At 37.4% G+C, this 26,485-nt stretch overlaps 1 protein-coding gene across 1 annotated transcript; it reads left to right on the forward strand.

Moving 5' to 3' along the window:
• Positions 1-1,570: 1,570 nt before the first annotated feature.
• Positions 1,571-23,978, forward strand: wnt3a (wingless-type MMTV integration site family, member 3A). The gene is made up of 4 exons (XM_014980945.2): positions 1,571-3,687; positions 11,335-11,576; positions 19,621-19,886; positions 19,971-23,978. Exons 1-4 carry the CDS (start codon positions 3,512-3,514, stop codon positions 20,448-20,450), a joined length of 1,164 nt encoding a protein of 387 aa, XP_014836431.2. The 5' UTR covers positions 1,571-3,511; the 3' UTR covers positions 20,451-23,978.
• The last annotated feature ends 2,507 nt before the right edge of the window (positions 23,979-26,485 follow it).

Consider the following 26,485-nt stretch of genomic DNA (forward strand, 5'->3'; position numbering starts at 1 on the left):
GGTCCACCACAATTTTCCTCCTTATCTGAAACCTTTCAGGCTGTATTACCAAGAGGCCAGATAGGGATGTCGACGCCTGTGGTAATGCCCATCCTGCAGATAAAGTTGACACAGAGGCAGAGGCTTTGCTTCTTTTCCCATGCCAATGGGCTACAAAGGGGAGAGTGATGAGTTGTTTCCAGGTGTGACCTCACAGCCAACGGAGGCCAAACTGTCATAGTATGAGAGGTGTATTTTATTTTCTCAACGATCTGAAGCTGCAACACAACACATGAGATGGCAGATCAGAAGAGCCCATCCTGATGCAAAAACTCCACCCTGCTCTTGACCGAAGCACTAAACACCATGAAATTTTTTATTATTGTTTTGATGATAAGGTCTAAAAGGATAAATGTCTAATTTGACTAGATATTCAGAGGGATTTTATTTACATTTCCCTCCAGATGTGTTCCTTATTAATTTCTGGCCATAACTGAAAGACTAGATTGTGATCTGTGGCTGAAGATTATATTAGAATTACCTTAATGTATCAGAGAAAGCTGCTAAGAATTCAAACGATAGTCTGCACCTGTTTCCCATTTAGATGTTTTTTTTTTTTTTATTTCAAAGCTCATAAGTGAGGATGAGTCTGACTAGAGCTACTACAATGCTGACATCTAGTGGTGCAGCCACATTTACGCACAAGCCTTGCAAAACACATTTCAGTTTTTCCCTAGAATCCCCCCCCCTCCCCCCAACTCATAAACACATCCCGGTGCACAGAGGAGTATTAACAGCTTACTAACACGTCAGGAAATTATTCATGGAGAACCGAGTGAAGTAATGAAAATGTAATTTGTTCAATATTTTTGTACCGCATGATGTTATTGTGGCTGTTTAATGTCAAACAGAGGGCGTCTCACTGAGGGCAATGGTGCAGTGAAATGACAAGACGTGCTGGTTGGCCACCACTAAATGACATCAGTGTCCCCGTGAGGTCATGTGGCCACACAGAGGAGACTTGATGTTCTCCTGTTTTCTCAGTGAAGGTGAGCTGAAAGGGCGGCATGCGGGGAGCGAGGTGTGAAAGCCAGTTTGTTTTCTAAAACCTGCTAATTCGGTAACTAAATATGACAAGAAAACGGGTGGCGGAAAATCCAACTTCTTATATCCCATAGGAATGTGCAGTAAATACTGCACGAGATTGTTCTTATTCAATTTGATTTGACCTTGGGGGTGTTTAAATGGAATAAAAACACACTTAGTTGAGGTACTCACTTTCTGATTTGTACCCATCACTATTTCTCATATACCCTGATTATGTAGCAGTTTCATTTTTACTAACAGTTTCTTGCTAAATTATTTCTATGCCTTCAACTTTTTTTTTTCTATTTTGTCATGTTACAGTGTATTTTATTTAAATTTAATGTGACAGACCAGCACAAAGAAGTGCCTGATTATAAAATGAAAACCAAGATTGGAAAACACTCCATCCGTCTTCCCATCAACTCTCTGCTGATGGGACGTCAGGAGTGAAACATGGTGATTCACGTGCAACTCCAATGCAAAAAATCAAAAGTCTGCACAAACCAATGATGTTTGCATGTAAAACATATACCTATTGTCTTTTTCGTGAAGTAACAGAATCAGAAACTAGCAGGAAATATTCCAGAATTGCAGAAGTTATTTTAAACTAGGAGCTTTAAAAAACTGTTTTGCTATGTGTAGGATTGCCCACCAGATGGCAGTAGCATCCAGACTCACACCACCTATTGAGACGTCTGGACATCTGTGGGCCTGACCAGGAGTTTCCTCTCCCAGGCGAATCAATATCAAGATTTTTGTTTTAATGAAAACTTCTGTTAAATTAGAGAGTAGTTGAATAGTCCAAATAAGACTTAGTGGAACAAAGACAGAATCAACAATTAAAGGAAATGAGTTGTTGACCAGTTTGCTGACTGTGACAAACATACCGTGAGGGGATCAAAGATGCATGAACTGTAAATCTTAAAGAAAAAAAATTTACTTACAGTCCAGATACATTTTACAGCGCAGGAAACTTGGTTTGCTGCTCAGCTGAGAAGTAAAAAAAAAAACAAGCAGTGAAAATTAAACAAATTACGAAATAATAAAAAAAACGGGTCAATGACAGATAACCACTTATCCGTGCTATATGGCAAAAATAAATAAATCAATCAATCAATAAAACTCCGGATGACTAAGCCCAACTGTGACGATATGACTGCCCACGTATTGTGCAAAGATTGAGCCTTTAACTCTAGATGCGGATCAAATAAAGTGTAACTAGGGTAACAAACAGATATATCTGTTAATTAAATATATTTAATCAGTCCTGGTATTTCATATTTTTCCAGAGTATTATTTATTTATTTATGTATTTATTTATTTATTTATTTATTTATTTGGTAAAACAAAAACATATATTTCGCTGAAATTCCAAAACAATACTGGTTCAAACCTTAATTATCCAGAATCTATCAGTTCTGAGAGTTTCCCCAACATAAACTTTTAAAAGAATGTTTCGTTTTTCAGTTAACATATTTCAGATAAACTGTTAAAACTATCATCAATATATGGGCACATTAGAATTACCATTATGTCTTTGCTCAAATAAAAAGTTACGCATTAAAAATACAGGAGCAGTAGTAAAAAATATATTTTCTTCGATCTATTAAATCTGTACATTCCCTTCTGTGGCGTCATAGGACATTAATTTTAATACGAAGAAAACACCAGCACCTACAAAGAAGAGACCGGTCCGCCTATAATTAAATAAGTCATCAGTCTATAAACGCACGTCTGCACCGATTTAAATTCAACAACTTTTCCGAACATTTCTGTTAATTAAACTGAAAAAAAGGTAATTAAAAAGGGAATAATAGTGTGTGACTTTAAGCTTTGTCCCGTTTCACATATCAATCATAAAGATGTCAATGCCTCTTGAATAAATGAGAAAGAGGCATTGGGGAAAATCTTGAAAAAGTTCTCAACTTCTCATTTTACATTCATGACAAACAGGCACAATTAGAGGACTGGGGCTCCCTAATAATGACTCCCGAGCAATTCACACATATTTATTTCTGCATTTTAGAAGCTTCAAGCCAGGGAGTGAAATCCGGACAGGTTGTTATAGCTACGCAATCCACAGGGGTTCCGATGTCTATTTAAAATCCAGAGGACCCTCCCTCTCTCCTTTAAACAACATTATATATCACACACACACTGCATGCTAATGCCAGCAATTCTCAGTGAGCACTAAAACACATCTTAAAATTAGCTCATTCCGGCTGACAAGGCAACAGAAGGAACATATCATCAGAATTCCCCCTTTGGCAATACCTGCTGATTGGGTCCTTAACAAAAAAGCAAGCGGCTTTTAACTTTTAATATTTGGCTCCTCAGTTCTGCCACCAGCACTCGCGATAGATTGAAAGACTTTTTTTAAATCTCCCTGTGGTTGTTTCAAGATTGAAATAAAAATCCACCAGCTAGTAGTTATTTTCTTTTTTTTATGTTTTATTTTTATTTTTTTTGCTTCACTCTTCAGTTCAGTTCTGGTGCGCGGATGAGCGCGCATGTTGGCGTTCTGCTGGAGCGGTTTTGCGAAACTTTAAGGATGATATACCTTGGATGTTTCCTGCTGCTGTGTGGGCTTACGCATGTCATAGCAAGCTATCCCATCTGGTGGTAAGCTTTATCTTCACTTTTTTTTTTCTTTTTTGTTTTTTTACACCTTAAACAAACGGCGACGTGATTTTTTTTGTTCTTGTTGTTGAAATGCTGAGAAGCGTCTGATGGTCCTCGATCCATGTGCGACACTTTGAGCGGTTGTAGTTTCAGTTTGTTTTCTGACAGCAGCCGGACTCTTACGCACAGTAATGATCCGTCAGCTTCACCTTAAGCAGATTTAAATTGTCCGCAATGAATGCTCTTGTTGACTTTGTTGTTCATAATTATTTATTAATTCTATTTTATTATTATTGTTATTATTATTATTATTATTATTATTATTATTATTATTATTATTATTATTATTATTATTATTATTATTATTATTATTAATTAATTAATTAATTTATTTATTTTATCTAACTCATCATGGAAATGTGTTGAAACTAACCAGGTGCGTGTCCAGAAAGTTTTAAAACTGGGGCAGGCAGATGGTGGTTCATTGGCACACCAAAACAAAACCCAGAACAGCGTTTTGGGAGTTTGATTATCCTGTCACTAAAGAAGTGGTGCAGAGCATGTAGTGAGTGAACAACAACTAGCAAATACATTTAATTAATATAATTAATTAATTAATTAATTAACAAATACATGTTACAACTCATAGACTTGTCCTCTTCTGTCCTGAAGATATACTCCTATAAAAAATATAATAAATTAAAAAATTGCAAATGAAAAACTGTCCTGACAAATAGGTTTCAGTGTATGGGGCCTGCAAAATATAGCGCTGGCCTTTGCCCACTTTGCCATTGGAGCGACTAAAGTAAACACGAGTTGACAAAAATGTACATTTCTATTGGCATTTCCAATCAATTGTAATTCTCAAAACATTGGCCTGTATTTGTGTGAGAATTAGATCGTGAGAGAAAGACATGGGTTTATGTTTATCCAGTTTGTATTTTTGGGGGTGGGGGTGAGGAGGAGGTCATTAATGTGTCACTGGCAGACATTGAATCCCCTGCTTAAATCTGGGTCTCTATTCAAACGTACATGAACATGGGTTGTTCCCTACAAAACATGTAATTAACCACTATTTAATCAGGATAAAGTCTATGCTTCTAAAAAACAAACTTACACACAGAGCTGTGTGTATCAGGTGGCTTCACATAAGGTTTAAGACAGATGAAGAGAGTTTTTAAGTCCATCTTTTGGTATTTTTCTTGTCTTTATTCACTTTTTTTAAGCGAATAAACTGTAAAACCAATTCTTATCGCCTCATTTGCACAGTTGCAGTGCTTCGTTAGATATACTGTGAAACAAATGGGTGACTTTGAGGAAAATGTGTCAACAGTAAAACAAGACTCACCGATCAATCAATCAATCAGTCAATCAGTCAATCAAATCTCTCTTAATAGTCTCTGTTTGGTGATGGGCATGTCAAATACTGAAAACATTGTTTTACCCTATTTGTTTAATGTATCAAACTCAGTCATTTCCACTAAATTAGGTTTATGAGCATGTTAACCAACATCATCTTAGAATAGAATAGAATAGAATAGAATAGAATAGAATAGAATAGAATAGAATAGAATAGAATAGAATAGAATGTTTCATTGAGATTCATACAAGACATTGCTGTAAAGACACTCTTAAAAAAGAACATTCTTATGTAGTAAGTACAAAGACAGTTTGTAATTATGTAAAAATAACCATATTTCACATAAATAATAGTAAAATATACAAATATTTGACTCTACATAAATAAAACAGTGTTAATGCTTCTTAGTCCATTTCGAGGATGTTGTCTGTATGTTTATGATGCTGATATCATTGGGAGGTCACTTACTTGTCATGTGATCCAGTTTCACTGTGTAATCTGTAATGTCTCACAGTCAAGGTAATTTTTCAGGATATAATGACTTACTCATGCAGTTTAAAGTTAAAATAAGTGATTCAGTAGTCTGACATATGACAGACTGAATATTTGACCTGCATTTGAGTTACTGCAGCTGAATTTATAAAGCAGGATTGAAACTTCAAAGATGCATTGGTTTAGACTAATTAAGATTTTTTGCTGCAAACAATTTTAGGCATTTATTATTTTTTTTATATATATATTTTTTTATTTTTCACTTTAAATTACTGTTTAGCTTTCTGTTCTGTCTCACCACACTGGTTCAAGAGTGGCATGTGCTATAAAATCAAGAAAATAAAACCAAAACCTCTGTGAGTTTTGGACTAAATCTGAATAAAAAAAAATAAAAAAAATTTGTGATTTGAAGCATTTATTTGCAAAAACTTGAAAAGGATGTTGGGGAAAGGATTATTCTTTCTCGTATTTCTGGCAAGTGTAGGTGTTTCAGGAGTAAAGGCTTGTCCAGGGCTCCATTTGTGCAAGAACTATTACTCCAACTGATAATGATGTATAATTAGGTGATTAGGATCTTGGATAAGAAGGTCATCAGGTTCCATCATGCTCAGGAAAAAAAATAAACCTTAATACAATAACCTTTGAAAATTTCACATAATACTTGAATCCTAGACATATTTTTGAATGCTCACATGTCACTTTTAAGGTAACAAAAAAATAATAATCATTCTCTCAACATGTGGGTATGCTGACAGGTCATGTAAAATAGCAAAGCATTTCCTTGAGAAAGAACAAATGCATTATCCTGTATCCTGTGCAAATTCTGTAGTTAATGTGATGGTTTTGTGCCTTTATTTTTGACTTATTTTGTTTCACATAGTTGGGTCTTAGTGTATTTGCATTTTTAGCCCTGTAAAATATTATTTATGTATTATGCAGGTATCAATCTATCTAGATTTGTGCCATTGACTGGTATGAAGATAAGGTGAGGATTTAAAAAGTTTCAAAGCAACAAAAACAAAAACTGCTGCATAATGTTTCTACTGTTTAGTTTCTGCTGTTTCTGCTGGCATTTCTCTTGAAATGCTAGAGAAAGGGCTGGAGTAATCACTGTTAGAATCAGTGGTGGGGTTGTTGCTTGCCCTCTCCCACCTGTTGCTGAGCACTGCTGATCAGCTGAATTAGAAAAGCCTAATTCACCTGAGAAAAACACAGAGAGTCATACTGTGGAAATTGAGAAACTGTTGCCAGTCACTGTCATTAAGGTGACCCAGTTCAAAAACTATCAGCATGTTCTAAGTGAAAGCCGTTGATATTATATACTTTTGTCATGAATCTCTGTGAAACCATGAAATTTTAATCAAACTCAGTGTGGAAAATATTCTTCCTAGGGACAGGTTTGCCATTTAGCTTAAACTGTGCACCATATCCTAAACACCCCACATCGGCATAACATTTTCCACTCTATAACATCGGCATAACATTTTCCACTTTGACATTGGCTCTCAAAGTCTCATCAGACTTTGAGAGCTAATGTCACGTCTGGTAAAATACGTCCATCAATCATAGCAGGTTTTGTACAGTAGAACAAAAATAGCAAAAGATGTCCAGGTTCCAATAAAATCATTTAATATTTGGCAATGCTTTAAAACTGGGTGGACCCCTAATCTACTTCCATTAATGGGTCCCCTGGTGTTAAGGCTGATGAGAAACTAATTACACACTCAGCTGGAAGGAAATCCTGATATAACACTGAGCCCACTGAGTGGATAGATGGGGGGAAAAAAAGGAGGAATGCTCTAATCATTCCTATCTTCCAGCATATTTGATTTTGATCAAATTTGTCATCTAATTATTTGTAATCATTTCTTTAAGTCATTTTTTCCATTCCCTACTTTGAAAGAAAAAAAAAAAACACCTTGGAAGGCAGGTTTCCGCTCTGTTACAGTTGAAATTGTGCTGTAAGTGGAAAAATCTGTGTGTAAATTTGGAGTTTGGAGAAAGCAACTGCAAAAGCAACACCGAGCCAAGAAAACACATGATCTGATTGGCTGAGTTGCTCTCACCAAAATAAACAAAACTCTGACTTACTGACAAAAGAGCACATGCAGTAATTCTCTAAAACGTTTTCTTTTTTATCTTTTTTTTTTCTACGTTAGCCTCAGCTGAAATAACTAAGTTCCTTTTGACTCACATTTTCTCTCCGTTTGCAAACAAACATGCAAGAAATGTGAAAGCCATGTCTCTTCAATTTAGGGTTAAAGGGAGATTTATTGCTGGCAGACGCTGCAGAATTTTCAAGTGGCCTTCAGACACAGCCTCAATGCCCATAGTAGTATGTGGCGTTGCAGATCTGCACTAAGGCGGGTTCATGTCTGCCTATTCCCGACCTGCCATGACATAGCCTGGCTGCACCCGCCGCCCTCCCACCATCCTTCTCTAGTCCACCCCACCTTAGAAGATAAATACCTGGAGGTGAAAGCTTGCCACACATTCCTTCTCCCAAACATATTCTCTTGATGTCAAAGTCGACTCCAAGGCCCCAGGGCCCACGAGTAAAGTGGTAATTCTGAGGCACCTTGCTTGGGCTTGCTGAAATATGCATTAAACATGCGCTGGTTACACTTAGATTAGAGGGGAAAATCTATTCAGAGCGCAAAAAAATACATCCCTTATATATGTTTTTCTTTAAGCTAAACAGTTTTCCGTACATTAGCCGTGGTTTTTTTTTTTTTTTCATTCAATACACTGAAAGTCCTGCTCTCTGCACAACAGCAGCTCCCAACAAGATAAATTGACTTTTTTTCCCCCTGAGGAATTAAAGAGATTAAAGTAAAGACCACACAATAAATACCAAAAATCCACACAACACACAGAAGAGCAGCAGTTAGCCTTAAGTGGTTGTTGGAGATGGTCTCCAACAACACTGCTCTTTATGCAACAGTTTCTGCAAAAAGAAAAAAAAATCATAAATCATCTCTACTGGAACATGCCCTGCCTCCTCTCGTAAGCCGTTTCCTAACACAGGAAGGGATGGCACCAACTCACTCTGCTCCACTGAGACAGAAACACATCACATTGAGTCACGGTGAGTTTGTGTGTAATTGTTTAAGATCCAGCAGAGGCTCATGCACAATGGCCTCTTAAAGAACAGATCGAAGGGTTATTAGTTCCTTAAATCAAAGTCGATCACATGTTGCATTAAAACAGCGTCTGAGGTGCTGGCAAGTTTGTGCACAATGATTAAAAAATGATTAGTTTTCTGCAATTCTTGTGAGAGGGAACCCAAGTAGGTGGTTTCTGCAGGTCTCTGCTGGAAACTATCAGCTGCAGGGTAGACAGATTCACAAAGGCAAAAAAGAGTTCACACAGCAGGAGCGTCTTGTTTACTGATGCTTGCAGCAGACAAAGGTGATTTTGTCTAGAATAAATATCAACTTGCCATTGCTCACTGACTTACTGTGTGTCTCAAAGATTACTACATAGACATGTTCCTTCTGCAGAAAGAAGGAAATGTTCTTTTTCAAGAAAGAACATTTGTAAAAGGCCTGTTTGCACAGGCTTCCTGACATGGTTGTTGGAACCAATGAGATGCTTGGATTTACCTGATTTTTATATGAGCTGCATTTTTATTCTTTATCCGTTATTATTTACAATTTCTCAAAAATAGAAAGGCAACTTTAAAATGTTTTGTGGAGTTGAACTGGGATTAGTCACAGACTTCTTGGAAGAAAATCTGCTCAGTATTTGTAGTTCGAAGAAAAATAACTCTGCCTGCAGGCCTGTGTCAGGAACCCGGTAATCTTGTGATCAGTTATTAATCCCTGAACAACACTGAGCAGGTTAGCAGAAAATGAGCAGCTAAGTACACCTTCCCCTGCTTTGGGGATGCATTCGTGGAAGAGATGCAAATCCATGTCACTGAGAAGACAGAGATCTTACTTGGCCTGCCCTGGTAAGGTCTTACCGAGGTCACCAAGAGCAATGACCCTTGTGAAAGACAGTGAAAACCTGCCCTATTTAGAAAACAAATATGCAACCTGAAAAAGTAAGAAACAAAAGTGAAAATATGAAGGCAAACACTTCAAATGAAATTTAGTTTGCAGTGATTCAAGCTACAACTCTATTCATATTTCATAAAAGACTCAATCAAGTCAATTTAATCAGATTATATAAAAAAAAAAACAGAAATCAGGTATTTAAAGGGTTTTCAACAAATAATCCCAATGATGTCGACCTTTCATTCACTGGACATTCAATGACATTCAGCTTGGTCCAAAGTTATTCATACCCCGGGTGCTAAAACAGTTTCCATTGAACCATCAATTTTCTTTCTGATAGAAAATGAGACAGGAATCTCTCAAAAGACAACAATGCAATAGGACAGACCACCAGTTTTGTTAAAAATAACTGCTATTTAGAATAGATTGTTAGTTTGTATTTAGTTTAAAAAAAAAAACAGTGCTACAGTTTTCAAACCCTTTTCATTGCTGACCAGCCTACTGCTTGTCCCCACAGGTAGTTGGAGGATTTAGCTGATGATGACCTCCAAGCCTTTGAGTGCCATCACCCTAATCTTTAGCTCCCTCTACAGATCCTACACTAGATCCATGTCAGGATTCTCATTGGGGCTCTTCAATATAATTCCAAATGAAAAGATTAATTCAAGCCTAAGTTTGCAAGGGGTATGCATAATTTTGAGGTCATATGTATTTTTTTGATGGCTGTTTAAGGTTGGCCGTCGGTAGTCTTTCACTAGCCCCGAGAAAACATGTTGAAATTAACTTTTTTTTTTTTTTTTTTTTTTTTTGAGAGGTCCAATTCAAGCTTGGTCGGCCCCAAGCTTGAATTGGTTTTGAAACCACATTTAGACAACTCTGGGTGTATTTTCGACATACATTCTTTTAACCTTGCACTTTTTACACTTTTTACATACAAGCCATACAAGTGGCAGCTTCATAATTTCTTTGTATGTTTAGCAACAATTTGTGCAAAATCCCCCATGGCTTCAGGGCTCATCATTGTGTATTAAAAAATTAATAAGAAGAATAAACGTGTTCTCCAGCAATATTAAAATGTGTAGCAAGGCTAATAAGTTAATGTCTGTAAAAAAAAATACTGTTCAAGGTAACCGTTATACAGTGGTACACCTTACTTCTCAGTGCTTTAAATGCTGAGTGAGTAATAGAAATAAATAGACACTAATAATAAAGATTGAGAGAATTATAAAGGTGTAAAGGCACAGAGATGTAATCAGTGAGCCAAGTTTACACTTGTTTCTTTAAGCATCTTCCTCAAAGAGAAAAACTACGAGTGTGTTTGTGTGTGTGTGTGTGGGGGGGGTTCTGCGTCACTCTTAATACAGTCTCTGAAGTTTCATTGTAGGGTTTACACTCTTATTACCCTAAGCTGACAGCCTGTTAAGTGTGCGGACAGCTAATAACAAGGTGTAGTTTTTCCAAGTTGTCAGCTTAAGGTCTATGAAGACCTCTGGATGCGTCGCAGACTTTCATCTTAAACAGAAACAATGCGGTGGCAGGGCTACAATTTCAATACACATGAAGGGCAGGTGTCTTTGGAAAGGGTGGTTGAAGGGATAAAGGATAGAAACCTAATGGTAGCACTTGATATGACAAATAAACACACACAATCAGATAAACTCAGACATAAGATTACACTGCACAAAGAGGAAAATTACCTCCCACTTCAGTAGTGAGACATCGATTCAGACAAATAGGATACGAGGATATAATTATGAAAACGCGCTGACACTGTGACTTCCTCTCTGCCTGTAGGTCACTAGCAGTGGGCCACCAGTATTCATCAATAGGTACCCAACCTATTCTTTGTGCCAGCATACCAGGTCTGGTGCCCAAGCAGCTGCGCTTCTGCAGGAACTACGTTGAGATCATGCCCAGTGTGGCCGAGGGGGTAAAGATTGGCATCCAAGAGTGCCAGCACCAGTTCAGAGGCCGGCGCTGGAACTGCACAACAGTCAATGACAACTTGGCCATCTTTGGGCCAGTTTTGGACAAAGGTAAACTGTACAGCATGCGTATGTGAATTCAGATCCATGGGCTTACATTCATTGAAGTTTCATGGTCTCATACATAACTCAGATGTGTACTTTTAGGCTTATGGTTGGTAATGTTGGGTTAAGGTTGTAACTAATTTGTGGTCTAGAGGCACACAGTTTACAAAAATTAAAAGAAAAACCACCTGCAACTATCAACATCGTGATTTGTAGTGTTACGACATGCTTCTTCAAAAGGTAGACTCTGAATCTTTCAGAAATTTTCTTTAAAGTACAGTTATGTAGACAGAAAGATAGATATAATAACCTTCAGAGGAAGATTTTTTTTGCATCTTTGCCCAACTTTCATGAGCACAATGGCACACATAAATATAAGAAAGCCAGAAAAAGATAATTTGTCATTATTTTACCCTCAACATAAATAGGTTTCCATTGTCAGTTAATAAAGACGAAAATTTAAATAATAATAAATAATAAAAATTCAAAGTGTCAAGGATTTTTTTTTCTCATGTATAATTATGAGTGAGCTCGTAGATGTGGAGTATTCCAAAACATTAATGATGTTCAACTTCAATGGCTTCAGTTTGTGTTTCAGTATGTTGCACTCTTTGCAAAGTTGATATAAAAGTCTTTAGTTCTCCAAACTACTTTAAAAAAAGGAAAAGAAAAGTGACTTATGGTCTTTCTGAGCTGATTAACTCTTTCATTAACTGTTCTGTTTTCTCTTTGTCTTATATTTGCAGTAGAAAAGCTGCATTCCCTGCGTGCATCATTCATTATGTTGATTCAAATCCTTGTTTAAATAGTCTTGAGACAGAACAAGCTCTGAGGGGCCTATATGATGTACACAATTAGCCCAAGGCAAGTTAGTTCTGTCTTGTCTGAGTTTTCCTTGGGAGGGGATCTCCTGCAATTGCCGCATTTTCCTTAAAAGACACCTAGGACGTGAGATTCTGAACCAAGCTGAATAATGCAGTTTTTTCTAAAATACATTTTCACTTCAGAATATGATGCCTTGCATATAACTGTCTATTCAGGAAATGAGGCCACACGCTTTAAGGCATTCAGACAAACAAAAACAGCAAAGAATAAGTGAAAAAGGTCAAGAAAACATGATGTATTATTAAATACACATGTAAAAAGAAACTTTAAATGATATATTTCTTCCATTAGCCTAATTTCACCCTGAAAATATGGCAATTTTCTGTAGTTTTTTTTATTCTTTCTTTTTCACAATAAGCTTTACAGGGCATTGCAAAACTAATCATGCCCCTTGAACTTGAACTTACACGCAGAAACCCCAATGATTTTAAGTGATACACCAACAAGGGAGTGGAAGGAAAATAATTCACAGCTTTCAAAATATTGAAAAAAATTAAAATAAAATCTGGGCCTAAAAAGGCTCAACAAACTGATAAAGAAGCCTGGTTTTGTTATTAAATTTCATTTAATGAAATATTTTTGAATTTAATTTGAAAACAGTGTCATGAAATTTTGCAGAACTGCCATTCACTGAAATTAAATCTGAAAGACTTTTGGTGTATATCTCTATCATTTTTGCAAGTCCGCAGCCTAAAATCTCCCCCCTTTTTCTTTACAAAATAACTGACACAGATTTTCAATAAATTTGGACCAATTCTAAGTTTTTTTTCGGCTCGTGGACCTTTCCCACAGTCTCAAATATTTTGCAGGTACTCAACTCCATAAATAGTTTCATCAACTCTGACCAGTTTTTCTGCAACTCCTGAAAATGAACAATCCCATAGCATGACAGTGCCACCACCATGTATCACTCTGGCTGTAGTCTGTAGTCTTAGATAACTTTTAGTGTCATTTAAGCAAAGCACCTTTTTTGGCGAGCTTGCTGTTCTTCCTACATTGCTTGTGGCAATTTTCAAAAATTAAACTTCACAAAGGATCAACTTTAGTGTCTTTGAGCATAGTTTCAGACAGAAATTTTATGGCTCACAGTTTTTATCCCCATCTCAGAGCTGAACGTTGAAAACAAGTGGTAGTTTTCCATTTAGCAAATTCACACATACAAGAGAAGATGCGAAAACATTTGATAATCATTTCTGACAGCATGTACTTATGTTTGACTTATACTTGGACAATCAGCAATGCAAGATACTTGCTGACATGGAATAATAATTATGGCTTACCAAAATGAAATAAATTCCTGAACAACTCTTTTTTTTCCATCTATGCCTAAGGGGATATAACTTGGTTGTATGTTATTGCACAAAGCTTGGTTTCCAGTAAGCAACTATTTCCTGCTTTCTTACAGGTAACCTACACCTCATCTGTTAATTGATGCTTTGCCTGATGTTGTTACAAATGCTGCTCGACATGTTGTTTTCAAGAAACATTTCCAAATTTCATAATTCAAATTTGCTTTGTAGCTTCATAGCTGCACTGGAGGAGTTCATGTTCTTTCGCTTCTTGTGCTTTCTAAAATAGGATTAAAAAAATGAGACCGGATGTTGTGCAATGTGGATGTCCACATTGCACAACATCTAAAGATCTAAACTTGGCAGCTAGTTTGCTGAAGGCTAATGCAAATGTGGCCGCTTGGAGGTCACTTAGGGCAATTGCTTTTAATAAACTCTTGAGTCAGTTGATAGAAGAGGCTTGAGCTCAAGTAGGTGGCTAACGATAGGGGTTCTCAATCCCAGCCCCATTGTGGTGCAAAATGCCACCACGTCGTTCCCATTGCCCTCCCCTCCCAACTCTAAATTGCAGGGGTACTGACTGGAAAGAGAAGGCCGCTACTGGGCTTTAGTAAATCATTTTGATTGGATTAAGGTCACCCAGGCCCGTAATAATGTGAGAGGTCAAAGTGGCTGGATTAAGTGCCTTTGTCTGAAGATGAGGAGAGTGGCTCAGGGGCTCACAGGCCTTTGATAGGTTTTAGTCAGAGTGGGCTTCCATTTCATTGGATTTGATTGATGCTGGTGGTTGTCTGTGGAGTGAAGCCATTGTCCCCACTGGTGTCTGTTTGTCTGCAATTCAGACTGTTGTCTTTCAGTTTCCTCTTGGCCTTTTTTTTTTTTTTGTGAGGAAGAGTATGCACCTTATTTACTTCAAAAACTTAGTTACATCCCATGACTGGTAGTGTTGATCTCATTGACATGATGAGCATTTGAGTTAGTTTAACATCTCTATGAAGGAAGTTTGTATTTAAAGGAAGATTGTTTTTGAAGTTAGAGCAAAAAAAAATAAAATGGAAAACAATTACTTAAAACTTAAAGCAACAAGATCCTACCCAGTGTGAGCACTACTTTCTGTTACCACACACACTCACATGAATGAAAAGGAAAGCAACTCCTGCCTTTAAATAAGACACATTCTTGTTAGAACTCTCTCTCAGACGTGGCCTAAACCTCAAAGATTTTATCCATAGCCACACCTCACATCACAAGGCCTGCCTCCAGGCTATGTCTGCGTCAGCACTCATTAATTTACATTAACCAAAGTGTCAAAACATGCACTGCTGGAATCTGCCTGTGATGAAAGGTAATAGAAAGCTGTGCAGGTGTTCTCGGTCTCTGCAACCAATCCCAGAGCTGTTGTGACCTTTCTTGCTATCTGAACAACACCTCCCTGCTGTATGGGCATATGCACACTTCTGTTTGTGAGTCATATGATGGAATTAGGGAGTGCAACTGTGCCTCAAAATGTGGATGGCAACTATATCGCAGGTGTTGAGACCTATGCAAACAGAAACTGCATTTTACAAAAGTATTTAAGCCCATTAAGCTTCTTCACATAATGTCACCATACAACCAGAAACTTAGTTGTGTTTTGTTGGGATTTTATTTGAAAAGACACAAACTGCAACATAAATGCGAAGTGAAAGGAAATGCTTTCTAAATCCATCTGTTGCCAGAATTACGAATACAAAGTCGTCAGGGTACAACAAGGATAGTCACAGGGCTCTAGAGACTAGAGTCGATGGCGCTGTTGGCTAGCCTTCTTGCGAAAAAAGTCAAGCTCAGTCAAATTGGATAGAATAGCAAATATTGCCACAGATTTTCCATACGATTTAGATGTGGAATTTGGGCTAGAAGATTCTAACTATACACAATAAGTTATAGTATATCTCCTTGTACCTACTGTTGTATCCTAACGCAGGGTAAACCTGTCCAGTCCTCTAACAGATTTCTTCCTTGACTGCTTTGCTTTCGCTCCATCCATTTTCTCCTTCAACTCCTCCAGCTTCCCTCCCCCTGCTACAAAAAGTGTTCCCCCAGCATCATGCTGCCACCATCATTTTGGAAGTGCTATATTTTTTTTTTCTTTTAGCCATAAATAATCTTTTGCATGTTAGCTGGAATGTTACATTTTGGTCTCAAGTGAAGAGATAACCTTCTTATCTGTTTGCTGTGTTGGCATGCACAAACTTTATCTCTGCAGTTCCTGCAGAATTACCATGGGAGGTCTTGGCTTCTTCACAGTGTTGAAGACTACAGCTTCTGCATATGGCGTGCACATTCTACCAGCTGTGCAGACCATACTTTTTCATTTTCAGATGAGCCTCAAAGCTTTGACCTTCTCCAGCAACATATCCTTGACCTGTCTGCTGTGTTCTTGGGTCGTCATGATCCTGTTTCCTCTCTTTGTATTTTGTAGCAAACGTCTGATGCCTTCACAGACCACCTGGATTCATGATGGTATTGTATCACTCACAATATCACTGTGATATTTAATTGTTTATTAATTTCTGAATGCACTTAATTGCATGGGATCTTATTTATGGGTGTCAGCGTACAGGACGCAAAACTGAAATTGACCCCATCCTTTTCAGATGCATTATTTGTTAGCAGTTTTGCAAATTATGAATCATGTTTCTTCCACATCAAAATGATGTGGTAGTTTTTGTGGGTCTATCACATTTAATCCCAATATAAATTAAGTTTGTAGAAAAAGTTCAAGGGGTATGCCTTTTTTTTTTCTTTTTTTTTTATCTTGGCAATATTCAAGCCAGGAAGTATAGGTGAAATCAATAAATCCCTCCTAAATTAACCAGGAGGATGTCAGGAGATACGGGTTATGACCTATGACCTGAGGATGAGAAAGTGTAACTATTTAGGATGAGCTAAAAGGTCTTAGCTTTTCACAGAACGTATGTCTCATCAAGCTGGGGGAGGGAAGCGAGCGCATCAGTATATCATTAACTCTGGGCAAGAAAGAAAGAAGGGGTGTGGTAAATGGAGTTGATGGGGGGACCTTAGCCCCGCTCCCCACTGGGTGCTGCTCAGAGCACAATATCTTCTCAACCATGAGATTAAGCAGGAGAAAAAGTGCTTTTCCCCATTCACACGCCCTTTAGATTGTTTTATTAAACCATGTGAATAGGGATTTCCCTGTCTGCCGACAAGCGGGGTCCAGCCAATGCATAGTTCTCTGTTGCTATGACTTAACTTAGTCCCCACTAATCACTAGCCAGGGCAAATTTCATATAAAATATCTGGGTCCATTGTGGGACTAACACAGCGTGACTGTGACAGCACAATAGGGGATTGAACCCCCCAGCAGGTTGTAGGGACCATTTGGCCTGCCGGTATCTGGCAAAGTTTGGTTGAAAAGCATTGTCCAAGAAAAAGTGTCCTTAAATTGGTCGTAAAAGGGAGAGAAGCTGTTGAACTTATGTAAGAGAGGACATCTCCCGGCGAAGTAAGCGCTACAACAGGAGGTGCATTTGGCTTCGAGACGTACTACAGCACCAGAAAGGTAGCATGATACCAAATATGACAGCTCGTAAAAATATAGCTTGGAGTAGCATGCTTTTTTTTTTTTTTTTTTTTGCTTTAATTGAATAAAGCCCTGAAGCAAAAATAGTGTCAGGATTTAATGATCACCTCAGAAGCATTTACCAGCATCACATTTTAAATGTATTATATTTATATTATTGATATTTTTAGAATCAAACTTATTCATGCTTGTTGTATTTATATTATAATTAAGAAGCTCATAAAAGAGACATGTCTGACTCTGGACACATACTATAAACTTCTTTTTAGACTCTATATTTACTGTGAGTTGTTAACATCTACACTGTAAAAAAGTAAAAAAAATAAATAAAAAATTAAAAAAAATAAACATCTGTAATTTACAATAAAATACAAGCAGCTGTGGTTGCCAGAATTTTATCATGTAAATACGTTGAAATTCTGGCAACCACAACTGCCTGTATTTTACTGTAAATATATGTTTTCACTGTGTATACATTTTTTCATTTCACTCCAAGTCTATTAAATGCTTAAAAATCCGCATTTCCCCCAGATTTATCCCTGTAAGCCTTTAATAAAATGATTTCCCAACATTTTGGCATTAATGAAGTATTGCAATGTGACTATCAGATGGTGCCTGTTCGTTAATGATTTGAATTTATATTTCTGATTAACAAAACATGTCATCAGTAACTTGTCTTAGATTTGGTGAAAGACAGCTTTCAATCGGTGATATTATTAAATCACATCCCTCTCCTAAGCTGTCAATATACTCCACCAACTGTAGGAAGCTATCTCTTTAGTGAAAATATTTTAAGCACAAAAATTGTTTGTCAAGTTCAGTTAAGGTTGTTTCACACCAATAAATTTCAAATGTGAAAGATTTAATGAGAAGCACAGTTTTGTTTTTGTTTTTTGTTTTTACTGCCACTGTCATCAAATGTTGGATGCATTGAAATGTCGAGGCTATATGTTTAGTGAGAAACTTGTGACCTTCAAAATTTAAATCTCAGTGTATAGAGACTTATTCATTCTCCCAACTTTAAACTTTGAAAATTCAGTGTATGAGTAGAGCTCATGGCACTACATGGCATGCTTGAACTTAAGCAGCGCCAATATACAGCATAGAAACCAAAGTGTCAGAATGGTTGTAGTAGTACAGCTCATTATTTACTGAGGTTGAACTTGTTATAAAAAGTTTTAGCATGACTTCTCTAGTCACACCTTTTCCGGTTACTTTCTGGAGAAAAGCTTGGTGGTAAAAAAAAAAAAAAAAAACATAAACAACTCTGAGCCTCAGAAAAGTATTGGTTTGATAGCTTATTATAGTGCCCTTCTTACTCTGTTGGATTAAACGATGGGAGCTACCTCTGCACTTAGTTTTTGCTTAATTCATTTTGAAGTGTTTGTCATTAAATTAAAAACGTTTGTTGATGTTTAGTAACCTTGGATGCATTTCATTGAAGTATGAAATGGCTGGTGGAGGATTCAAGAAGACCATTTCTCTTGCATCACTGTTTTAATGCCCCTTAGTCCTCAAACTGGTTGGAACCTGCTGCAAGGGAGGAGCTCCTGCTGCCTTTAACTACGTGCGCCTTCCTTTTTTTTTCTTTTCTTCCTTTCGTTTGTTCTCCCTCTCTTTCTTAAAATACGCCTTGGCTCTCTCACACAGTCAAACATGTCAGCATAAACTGTCTTATATGCCGCCTACTGCTCGATATCTAATTTACTCACGCCTTTTGGTTTTCATTCCCTTTTCAAGTTTTACCTCATTTTCATGCACTCTATTAGGCGAATGAATTAGGCACCTGGTCAATAAAGACTCAACTCCATGTTGTACATTATCCCTTCAGTGCAAGGTTGTTTCCTAACCTCTCAAAAGCTTAATTGAGTCTCTTAATTATAGGTCTGTCAGGCCTGTCTTTTCCTCTCATCTCTGTGGAAGATCCTGATCCCTCTGACTCATCAGTTAGCTATGTCAAACACAGACATGGAGGACTTTCCAGCCTTATTTAGAGACAGCACGATTGATGTCTGGGCTGAACAAAGTCACACAGACAGTCATACAGATGACAAACAGATGAATCTGACAACAATAAAGGACTCCTAATATGCAGTTTATTTAATGTTGACATTAGTAGAAACAAAATGAACCCATGTCTGTGGACAAGGGGGTAACCAATACTGTTAATTATAGCTCATTCCTGAACATAATCGCATTAATCAAGAGACCATTTTCAGCTTTTTATTTTGCAGTTTGTGTACAAGAGTTTTTCTGACCCATCCTAAACGCATCCCTGAAATTCTCTTTGTAGCTACTCGAGAGTCTGCTTTTGTCCATGCCATTGCCTCGGCGGGGGTTGCCTTTGCTGTGACCCGGTCTTGCGCTGATGGTTCAGCCACCATCTGCGGCTGCGACACACGTCACAAGGGCCCCCCTGGAGAAGGATGGAAGTGGGGTGGCTGCAGTGAGGATGTGGAATTTGGAAGCATGGTGTCCCGCGAGTTTGCAGACGCGAGGGAGAACCGCCCAGATGCACGCTCGGCAATGAATCGCCACAACAATGAGGCAGGAAGAACGGTCAGTTATTCTTTAGATTCTGCGTTATTGTTCTGCTGTTCCACTGTCAGGTGTTGTTAACTTTTTTATAAATAAAACCTACAGTCCCTCAACGACAACATGTTCCTGAAGTGCAAGTGCCACGGTCTCTCAGGAAGCTGTGAAGTCAAGACATGCTGGTGGTCACAGCCGGACTTTCGAGTCATTGGCGACTACATGAAGGACAAGTACGACAGCGCGTCTGAGATGGTGGTGGAGAAACACAAGGAGTCCCGCGGTTGGGTAGAGACGCTGAGACCCAAGTACAACTACTTCAAACCACCCACAGAGCGTGATTTGGTTTACTATGAAAGCTCACCCAATTTCTGCGATCCCAACCCGGAGACAGGCTCCTTTGGCACCCGGGATCGCATCTGCAACCTAACATCCCACGGCATAGATGGCTGTGACCTGCTGTGCTGCGGCAGGGGTCACAACACCAGAACTGAGAAGAGAAAGGAGAAGTGTCACTGTATTTTCCACTGGTGCTGCTACGTCAGCTGTCAAGAGTGTGTGAGAGTCTACGATGTGCACACTTGCAAATAGACTTGTAGAGGTTCTCAAGAATCTGAGAATTTCTTCCACAGGTTTCGACCTGTGAAACATGTGTCGTGTAAACACACACAAATGACTGTGTGTTCTATTCGGGGATGCTACGCAGAGCTAGTCTCTGCCCAAATCAGCTGAAAGTGTTGAACATGTATCCATACTGAGAGCGTCCTTCATGAACTACCATGCTTGTATCTATGTTTTAAAGGGTTTTCATGCTGAAGTAGGAACAAAGGACTGCTGACGAATTAACAGACACCATATTGGTGTTTCTCTTTCATGTCAATAATAGCTATTTCTGTTAAGAATTAAACAGCAATGCCATTGTTACCCTCAATGTTTAATCATCTTTTGATTTTGACAAAAAACAAACAAACAAAAAAAAGAACTTTATGTTACAAAACGCTCAATTGCATGCATTCCCCTCTTTGGTTTTTTATATGTATGTTTACATACATACGGGCGAACTAACATGATCATAGTTTCATAGTGTTATTGATGTTTAGGTAAGAATGCACTTGCACCTCAGTGAATGTAGCTATTTGCTGTAACATGTTTACACATTGTCACAACCTTAAGCTAATGGGTTAATATCTCTTTTAAATGACAAACATTATCTGAGAGTAGCCAGAGTAGCTACATACTGCTGAAACCAGAGCATTTCACCCATTTTATGTAGTTTTATGTAGTTTAGGATGTTTTAAGTAAGGTTTTGTGAAACGGCTAAAGGAGTTCATTTCTTACCTGCAGTACATAACTCTTTTTGGCATCTATATGAAGCCCAAAACCACATTAGATGCTGCAGAAGGCTAAATCTAATGATTTAGCCCCAAAAGGGGCTATGAAAAAAAGCAAACTTCTACCATCTTAAAACAACTCCAATTTTAAAAACGCTGTTGTGGGTCATGAAATGCTGCGGTTTGCACCTTTAAACCAAGAACGTCCCATTGCATATCAAGTGAGTACAATTCAGTTTATCAATACTGTACAAGTTCCCCAAATGCAGCAATCTCTGTTATTGAGTAACCATGTGGCAACAGTTCCTTGCATCCGGTTGTCAACCTAGCAGCTACCCTTAATCCTGAGCAAATATTTTGTGACAGTGGAAAATAACAACTTTGTCTTTACAGAACATTCTGAAGCATGTATATTCTCGTTCATAAAGCTATGGCTTTTCAGACTTCAGTTGTTTTAAGATGATATATATATCAATTATTTGTCTTGCCCCCTCTCACTTTAGCCATTAGCTGATAAACATGGTGCAAGAATAATTTACTGCAGGAAAGACATTTATTTTAGCCAAACTCTAACCCAAGATATTCTTTTAAAGATTTCTCAGAAAAAGCTATACTTTCACATATATCCAAGGGGAAGAAATATTTATGGGATGGTCAGAGATCTATAGCTAAGACTGCAAGGTCAGCTGAGAAATATGAAGCTTTCTCTCACTGGGTTTGACAATATTAGTAAAGTCTTTGATGTGGAAAGACACTGATATTTGTGAAAGGGTTCTGTCCTATTATGTAAAGTTCAGACTTAATTGTTGTTTTAATTTTCAATCAATCAGAATGATACTCTCCAGCCATTTTAGGAAAAAAATAACAATAATATGTTCATTTACGAGCTATGTAAGTTCTGTTATGCAGTATATTTTACAGTTGTTGGAAAATAATGACCAAAACCTTTGTTTGTAATGATTCTGAGCAATGACTTCCTGTTCCCTACACTAAACAATGAGCAGCATCACTGAAGCTATCAATACTTCCATATTATAAAGCTGCTAAGGTAACATGAGTTCATGTTTGTTTCATGTTTGTTTATTAACTTACATAGAATACATCTTCATCCCTGTGTGATTTGTGTATTCTTTGCATGTACTGATTCTTTCTGTGAAAGAAAACTGCTTATTGTAGTTTGGTAAAAAAAAAATGTGAAAAATGTTTTTTTATATATATATATATATATATATATAAATTCTTGTTTAAAGTAATACAGATTTAACTAAATAGGATAAAATAGAGCTCGTTTTTCTCAGTGTCACACTAAATATTGGATTAACAAGGTGGCGCAGATGGAGGAAAACACAATTATATGACTGAATTCAAATACTCAACAAAGATACATTTAAAGATTAATAAATCAGCAAAATAGAAGACATAAAAGACAGTGCAACACGTTCTGATCATTTTGCCGCTTTATCATTCATACTTTTGCGAATGGATGTTTTTTTGTGCCTTCCTTGCCTACATGTATCAGTTTTGAAAGCTTAAAGTAATTTTCCATAATTTTCTTTTCTGACAGCAGGAGGTCACTTAAACGTTACACTGTTTTTATCAGGTGTCTTTATTTGTAATACTCCATAAATGTTATTTTAATTTGAATTAAATTATAAGTATAGTTTGTTCACTTCTATGATCATGGGCTTTGTCACTGTTTTTTTTTTTAAAATACATATCTTTTTAGGTAAACAAACTGTTAAATAATGACACATGGATATGAAATGGAAGTAAGAATTGAAAAGGGGGTAAATCAATTGAGAGCCACGCCTTTCACAGTTCTGTTTAAAACAAAAACAGTGTGTCAACACATTTCAGATAACACAAGAAAATATTTCTTTCATTTTTTCGATTTGCTAAATTTTTGGCTTGCCTGTTTAGTTGTATATTTTTAGTAGTATTGTCTCATTTCATCAAATGTGTTACCTGTTCTAAATACATTTTGCAAGATGTTGTGTTTAATTTTTATCATTCCTAAAAGTCTATGTTCATTTTTTTTTTTGAGTTTTATTGCAGTTTACTGTGTTTCACTACTCATGACTTTGATAAAGCAGATTAATAGAGGCTATCTCCTTTGATTTAAGAAGAAATGCAGAATAATATTTATTTATCTGGGATGACCTTTGAATACCGAAATGAAAACCGGGACACACAGCTGGGTTGTTACTGTGCCACTGAATTTAGTCTCTCTGCTGTGGTGAAAGGTGTAAAATCTCTAAGAAATTATTTTTAACAAAACATGTTTACAGTGTAATACTACTGTTTGTCTCAGGCTTTTGTTCAGCCTGTGATCGAACTGAAAATATTAATAAACTGTTATAATAGGTTTTACTTTTGAATCATTCTTAGTCGATTACAGAGCGGCCGCCATCAGTGTATGTTCTGAAACTGATCATGACATTGATTACCATCCACTCTGTATGTGGGCGACTGCTGTGTGGAGAATGTGGCTCTGTTCTAATTTTTTGAGTCTTAAATCCAAAGTTTTGTACAGACTAGTTCTAGGATTTTATGAATTTCTAAGATTTGATGGGTTTTTTTATAATTATTTATTACATGCCTTGTACATATTAGTGAGTAAAAGTATATATTTGCAGAAATGTGTTTTTGAAGCAGTGTTGTGACTCTGTAGCCTTTTTACCTCATCTTTTTTTTTTTTTTTTTTCCACTGACAGGTGTTGATCCTGGTGCCTGTAATAGATTTCTAAAAGCTAACTCTGTAACATAAAAAATAAAAAAAAAGACTGAACTCTGTGACTTGTTTCTGAATATTAAGTCAATGTGGATAAAGATGAACCCCTCTTATGTTAGGTTTGTTTTGATTTCAGAAGTTGCTCACTAAAGAATGATTTGTCCCTCAGCAATGAGTGCAAACATAAGTGTGCAAGCATGTTAGCAGATCTTGATACAGGAAATATTTAGTCTGCATTAAGGTCAGACACTGAGAAAAAAGTTTCTTTGTTACTTTTTTTAGTGTTTCAACTGTAGCATATTGTAGTATAATGCCGTTTCTTTGCATTCTGATCTCCAGAAACTCACAAGGCAGAAAGAGATCTTAACACCCACATCTCTCAAAAATCTATATTGTTTTCTTCAGTTTAAATTTGTTTGTTGGATAAACTCATACACTGAAGACACTAAATGGCTACATGGAGCTGCTAATGGTTCTCCTTCCAGGTAAAGTGCATGAAGGCTGACAGGAAATGTGAAAAAGAGACTAGAATTTTATAGAACAAGTAGTCCCTGGGTTATTGTGCTGGGCCATTTAACAGCTTGGAATCAGCTCCTAACACTGTAACAAACAGAAGAGCTGTGAGTAGCAACCAGTTACTTCTCTAATAATTATCTCAACAAAAAGCCATCAATAGGTTTAAGGTCTCATAAAGCAGTCCTTTGGATTGATTTTAGGATGGCCTTCCACCCAAATTCTTTTCATCTTATTGTTCCTCCATGTACCTTTGTTCTACACCTTTTGCAATATCCTATGTATTCCCTCTTTTCTTTCTGCTGATGCCAAATGTTTACGTAGGAAGAAAACTGTTGATCATCAGAGATGAAGATTCTCTGGTGAAGAATCACCAGAGAAGAGATGAAGATTCTTCTCTGGTGAAGAGAGAAGAACCTCTTTATCAGTGATTCTTCTCTGGTAAAGAATCTAGTGAGCAATCACTTGGAAGAGCAAGGGATTGGAAGAGCAATACCTTTGCTCTTCCAGAAAGGGAGTTTCTCTTCCCTTGCCGGAATTCATACCACTCAAGAAGATTTTGACTGATTTTAAAAGACACTAAAATAATTGAAATTCATCTCCATATAATTTAACCTCATCAGAAAAATATATATAATGGTCAATGTAGTTATTGTTATTATAAATGAGTCAATAGTTAGTCTTTGTTGAGATTTTATTAGCAAAAAAGACTCTTATGACAGTGCAGCAAAACATGGGGGGAAAAGTCGTATAAGTTATAAGAGTTTAGAAAAAGATGGATATTTGTTCAAATGAGAGACCTGGTTGAGGTCTAACTATAAACAAAACCTACCAGTTCTCCAGCTCAGCCATTGGGCCCCTGATAGTCTTTGAGCCAAGCAACAACTTCACCACCAAAGGCCAGGTCTCACTGCTACTTAACGCCATTGTCACACAGAAAGCTTGATGAACAAAATACTCCTCCAAAGTGGAAGTAACAAAAAAAAAGTGATACCTTTACCTTTCATTCATGTGGACTTATTTGGCCACCCCCTACATAAATAGTGTTTAAAGTTGTCTGCCAGGGTATATCCTCACTTTGGCATTCCAGCACACTCACAAAAATGCTAAAACATTTACATCCTTCTTCATGCCAGAGACAACTACGGAACTTTGAAAACTGTTGCTGTGTGTGACTTACTGGAACACCGCCAGGTTGAGGTTTGCTTCAGTGACTGGGAGGGTGACAACAGCTAATTCCACATTGTGACCTTTGGCATTTTTTACACCACGTAAATGAGTGCAAACAAGTACAAAACATGAAAAAGATCACAGGACAGACAGAAACTCCAGCCCTGCAGCAACGCAGTATTTTGCTGAAGGAAATGGACCCTTCCCCTTTCAGTCAGACCCACCCGCTGCAGCTTTGTCACCCAAGTGAGATGAACCTTGTTAGCAGATAGTTGCCGGAGGAGGCTACGGCGGCTCCATTGGGAGAGGTGGCATCCTGACTGTGAGAACTTTGACGCCATCAGGCTGCAAGTGGCACAGCCCAATAACCATATAAATGGGAGACAATAGCCTTGATTGCAATTAGTTTCTCTATTTTATGTCCTGTGTTTAACCCTTTAATATGTCAGACCTCTCCTTGCATTTCAATAGAACAATGTTGTCATGGGACTGGCTAGGGATGCATATATGGTGAAATGATGCAAAGAGGCCCACGCTCCCGAGACAATGCAAATGATTAGAAGTCACACAGTGGTTACAATCTGCTACTGCTTCTCTCAAAAATCCTTTTGAAGCCTCTGCAACACAATCCCTGGTATTAACATAAAAGATGATGATTCACATAAGATGGCTGATTTGACTTTTTTTGAAAACAAGTTGAAAGACGGAATTAAATGAAAAATAAATGCATAATATACTGGTCAAAGTTTAACAATCCACACCTTACATGAAATGTTTTATATCTAGACTGTAGCCTTAAAGAATGCGATACTCAAACCTCCTCGTTGTAGGTCGTACACTCCAAAGGTGACAAGGCTTAACTGATCTACACAGACGAGAGC

The sequence above is a fragment of the Poecilia mexicana genome, unplaced genomic scaffold (genome assembly GCF_051168715.1).
Source record: "Poecilia mexicana isolate PSO_F unplaced genomic scaffold, ASM5116871v1 scaffold_17, whole genome shotgun sequence".
Taxonomy (NCBI): Eukaryota; Metazoa; Chordata; class Actinopteri; order Cyprinodontiformes; family Poeciliidae; genus Poecilia; species Poecilia mexicana.

Bases quoted from the DNA above. Each gene is read 5' to 3' on its own strand.
- wnt3a (XM_014980945.2), top strand. From the start codon at position 3,512: ATGTTTTATTTTTATTTTTTTTGCTTCACTCTTCAGTTCAGTTCTGGT. The intron at 3,688-11,334 runs GTAAGCTTTATC...CTCTGCCTGTAG, and splicing joins GCAAGCTATCCCATCTGGTG to GTCACTAGCAGTGGGCCACC. The intron at 19,887-19,970 runs GTCAGTTATTCT...TAAAACCTACAG, and splicing joins ACAATGAGGCAGGAAGAACG to TCCCTCAACGACAACATGTT.